This window comes from Hydra vulgaris, chromosome 08 (genome assembly GCF_038396675.1).
Source record: "Hydra vulgaris chromosome 08, alternate assembly HydraT2T_AEP".
NCBI lineage: Eukaryota > Metazoa > Cnidaria > Hydrozoa > Anthoathecata > Hydridae > Hydra > Hydra vulgaris.
The window spans coordinates 32748517-32753693 of NC_088927.1; the positions used below are offsets into that span (position 1 = coordinate 32748517).

Consider the following 5177-nt stretch of genomic DNA (forward strand, 5'->3'; position numbering starts at 1 on the left):
ATATTTGATTATTACATTAACGTATTACTCTTTCATTAATCTTTATTACCGGGATTCGATCCACGATTTGGGGATCGATGCAAGATTTTTTATAAAGAAAGCAACTGCAGCATACAATCTAATTTAAACTTTTTTTCATTTTATAAAAACACCAAAATTAATGCAACATGTTCTAAGAAAAAACTAGAATGCAATTTGTTGCAGTTATTGAAGTAATATCAAGATGTCGGCATACCAATAATTGCTACAAAATTGACAAGGCAATAACTTACAGAAACAACAAACGATATTCAGAACATCAGTGGTAAAAATTCAATCTGAAAACATTTAGCATAGTTTGTAGTATCTTCATTGTACTTACCAGTGTACCATAAAACTTTTTTTTCAATTGTTGATTTATAACTCGGTTTTAAATTAAAAAAATATATAAAAGAAGTAAACTAGTAAAGCTGTTTTCAAGGACAATTCTATAAGGGTTGTGGACAATTCTAAAGGGGGTGCATCATAAAAAAACAAACAATAATAGTATTCTTAAACAATAATGATTAAAAAAAATTTAATAAAAAAATGGTTTACTTTTCGTATTTAAGTTCATCATTAAAATAACTCCTGGCGGATTCGCTAAGATACTTAATACAAATACGACTTTTGATATCTTTACCGCTTTTAAACGGGTATTCACCATCAATGCATATTTTACCCAGATCAAGATTTGCCACATGTTTAAATCCTAAAAGAGAAGTATCCATTTTAAAAGTAGCGTCATTGTTATTGAGCGTGCTTACAACGTCAAACTTTTGTTCAATAGCAAACTCAATCACACGCTTTGAAAGCTCAACAATGACTTGACAAGCGATATCTCTCGGCAAATCCAAATTTGCATGAAGAGTTGTAAAGTCTAATACTTTAAATTTAGATAGTGGATAAATTTTATTTAACATTTTTTCATACAATGAAATCATTTCATCAATAGCAGGAGAAAAACTTAAATCTATAGGTGTGCTTAACGAGTGGCACAAAACTACTCCAACCGGTTTTTCACACAACATTGCGTAAAATGAATGGCAAGGATTGTTTGTAATAATTTTTTTCATAAAACAGCGAAATTTAATTTCAAAGTTTGGATCCATCAAATACTTTGTAAGTACATCTTCTTCAAAAAACGCTTTAGCATGCTGCTCATAAAGTACATCTAAAACATCGTTGCTAGCTTCGGAGAAGTTATAAACTTTGATTTCTTGATCTTTTATGGGCTGTTCATTATTGTTGCCTCGTGTTGTAAGTTTATCTATAATTTCGTTTATAGAGCGCGCTGCGCTCACGTTTTCAAATGTTACGTCAAATCCAATTTTTTTCAGATTCTCAATATAAACCCATACACTCACAGAGTCTCCGCCCAATTCAAAAAAACTACAGTCTAGATCGATAGTTGAAGTATCAGTATTTAAAGCCATTGCCGTAATATATTTAAATTGGCTTTTGATTGGTTTCAAAGATATTTCTTCTATTGAAAGGACATTATTTCTGTTTGATGGGATCAGAGAAATGAGTTTTTGACGATCTATCTTATCAGATCCGTCAGTTTTAGGCATTGTATCTATAAATAGTATTCTTGGGATCATGAATGGTGCCATTTTACTGCTCAGTTCTTTAAGAACACATTTTGATGATGTTGTTGGCGGCGAGATGAAACAGTAAATTTCAGTTATTTCATTTACAACTTGTGCTACAACTGCAACCATATAACTAGGATAAAATGATTGAATTGTTTTCTCAATTTCTGAAATATTCACTTTATTGCCTCTTATTTTAAAAAAATCCTTGTTGCGACCTACTTTATAAATTCCATTTTCACGGCGAACAGCGAAGTCGCCCGTTTTGTATACAGTTTGAAATTTTTCATCTGCACCGTAATAGAAAGGATTTTTTTCAAAATATTTCACATTTTCAACACCTTCAGCTAGATAACCAGGTGATACTACCGATCCAGCAACCCATAGCTCTCCTATTTCAAAGAGATTATTAATTAGATTACCGCTTGAATCTACTAAGTAAACAACCGCATCCGGTAACACAATTTCACCAATGAATGTTTCTTTTGAGGCGTTAACAATATTTGATGGATCCATTTTACTATACATGATATTACCACAAGTTTCGCTACTTCCATAAACATTCCAGAGTTTAACGTGTGGAAGACATTTAAAAAAGTCGACCACTAAAGAATGATGCAAATCTTCTCCGCTGCTCCATATCTCTCGAAGATACAACTCACTGTTGTAACCGTTATTTAACAACAAAAGTGACGACCTCAGTAAACTTACACTTGTATATAACCGTGTAACTTTGTATTTACTCAAAAAGTCTAAGAAAAGTTTTGAGTTTTTAACTTGATCCGGTCTTAGAAACAAACACGACTCTTTCATGCACATTGCGGATAAAGTTTCTGTAAAGTAATCAATAAATATGAAGTTTGTCTTTGAACACATCATCTCATTTAGTTCGTAATCGAAATCAGATCTAAACCATTCAACTGTTTGAATCATATTTTCATGAGTTATTTTTACTGCTTTAGGATTGCCCGTACTCCCACTTGTAAAAAGAACACAAAATAAGCTACTTTTCATGATTGAACAAGTATAATTATTAGTTAAAACTTCTACTGGTACCAGTAGCGTTTTGATATTTACGATAGTTAAATCTTTTAAATTTGCATGAAACTCATTGTCTAGGTTATTTTCAGTAATTAAAATATTGGCTTTAATTTGTGACATACAAAACAACATTTTTTCTGTGAGAGGTTCTTCCAATGGACAGAATGGTATTCCAAGTTTACTCAGTGCAAGTATTGCCGCTATGCGATTGCATCCATTCGGAATTAGCAATGCCACGATTTCATTTGGTTTAACATTAAACAGCTTGTGAAAATTTTGTGATATGTTTTGTACCATTAAGTGTAATGTCCGATATGTGACAACTTCTTGATTAGGGTTGATGAGCGTTTTTTCGGAACTATCTTCAATTCGGTTGTAGTAGGAAAAGAAATCATTTTCTTTTATATAGCTCGTTGTTCTACCATAGGTTATACCAGAATCCATTTTTTATATCTGAAAAATATAATTTAGAAATTGTCAACGTATTAAAAGTTGTCAACAAAGCTGAAATAAAACTAAAAAGTTGAAGAAATAAATTTAACAGAAATAAATAAATTTAACATCAGGTAAAATCTTATTAATACAAAATGGTGCTTATTCTCCTTCAGCTTGTCGTCATTGTTTTATAACAAGAATTTTCGAGCATTTTAATAAGCATTTTAGAAAAATGCAAATGGTATTATGGTGTACAACCTACTTTAGATGGTTGTGTTATAGAACACATACCTATATCCACACAACAGCTTGAACTCGAACTAGAGTGTCACAATCCGTCATAGCCTTTTCATTTTTTTTTAACATTTTTTAGTTCTTTAAAATTATAAAAAATGTTAGAAAGTCGGCATGAGTATCCTGGATGATAATTATTGTCTAGAGAAAAAATATCAGACTTTTTCTTAGGTAAAAAGATATCATTTATCAATTGTGACGAAATTCTTTTAAAACTAAGTAAGCTTTTACTTTATTTACTTTTTCTTGTATTTTTGAAAATAAATTATCTTTTAAGCAGAGGTTTTATGAAGAAAAAAATTTTCAAGTTTGAAAAATGACATTTCTAAATAATTTTACCGCATTTTGTTAATTCGCGAGGTTAGATTTATCTTGTTCCTATCTCCACATTTTTGAGTTTGGAGATAAAACGATTTAAACTTTAGGGGACTGCATATAAATGAATTTTTATTAGTTATGTTTTCTCTTCAACTTTTCTGATTATAACTTAGGTTTAAATATAGTTGAAAGACATTAATTTGAAGTACCCCAGCTAGCATTTGATCCTAAATATATGTTTTTTGAACGTTCAAAAGACGTATATTAAGGACCAAATGCCGGCTGGGAAAAGACACAACTGATAACTCAATTTTTTCAAAAAGTGGAGATAATAAACAAACAAAATAATTTTAACCTCGCAAATAAACATGCAATACTTTACAAGTTTACGTTGTTTTATTTATTTATTTTATTTTTTTATTATTGTTATTATTCATTTTTATTTTTATTTATTTTTATTTACATTTTTATTTTAAATTAAGATTACAAAAAGAATTTTAAACATTTTGGTGTTGTAGAAACTTCTTGTTGTTGTACTGTAGAAACTTTTTGTTAATGTACTGTTGTGGTAATGTAGAAACTTGTTGTTGTTGTACTGTAGAAACTTCTTATTGTCGTATTGCAGAAACTTCTTGTTGTTGTACTGTAGAAACTTCTTATTGTTGTTGTAGAAGTTAAAAAAATGGATAAAAGTAATCTAATTATTATATTTAGTGGCTAAATCTTAGAAAATTAAAATTTAAATCTGCTTTTAGATCTAAATAGTTATGTATGGATATGGTATTTATACCACTTATCACTTTTATTTTTACTTATATCACTTAAGTATTATAAATACCATAACCATACATTGCCCACATGCCATCCCATAAATCGAGTATCAAGTGTTGCGCGCATCAGATTTTCTTGTAAAGTAGTTCTAGTAACCACATCTGGAATCAAGCAGACATAATATGTTATTTATACGTATAAATGCATATTTAATATCAGATGTGCAAACTGTGTTTTTTTTTTTTACTTGATTTTGATTGCGAAAAAAAAAATCCTCACCGTCTTTTTTATAAAAATCAAGCAACGTCGTTTTTCCTTGCTCACACTCTTTTGTTAATCCTCTAACATCAACAAACCAACTATTAGAAAAAGAGCTTACAAATTAAAATTAATAAAAAAAAACTCCACCTACATTATTCTTACGGATAATTTTGTTAAACTGTTGTATATTATTTAATTACAGCGTTGTATATTATAATAAGTATTATTTAGCTTAGAAAACAAAAAAGAATATTTTATGCTTTATCAAAGTTTTCACTGAGCGTTATCTCTTAATATAATTAATAAGAACTTTCAAATAATTTTAAATTTTAAATTCAGTCTGATTTTTACAGTCATATACAAAATATTTATTTTGCAAAGAGTTAAGTGTTGAAATCTTAAATTTTTTCTAAAGGTAATCAAAGCCATGAATAAAGAGCAACT

At 29.3% G+C, this 5177-nt stretch overlaps 1 protein-coding gene across 1 annotated transcript; it reads right to left on the bottom strand.

The window, feature by feature from the left end:
• Positions 1-523: 523 nt before the first annotated feature.
• LOC124817436 (beta-alanyl-bioamine nonribosomal peptide synthetase ebony) lies at positions 524-4968 on the bottom strand. The gene is made up of 2 exons (XM_065803453.1): positions 4752-4968; positions 524-3107 (listed from the first exon to the last, which is right to left on the bottom strand). The coding sequence occupies exon 2, from the start codon at positions 3096-3098 to the stop codon at positions 573-575; it is 2526 nt and encodes an 841-aa protein (XP_065659525.1). The 5' UTR covers positions 3099-3107; positions 4752-4968; the 3' UTR covers positions 524-572.
• Between the last annotated feature and the right edge of the window lie 209 nt (positions 4969-5177).

Bases quoted from the DNA above. Each gene is read 5' to 3' on its own strand.
- LOC124817436 (XM_065803453.1), bottom strand. From the start codon at position 3,098: ATGGATTCTGGTATAACCTATGGTAGAACAACGAGCTATATAAAAGAA.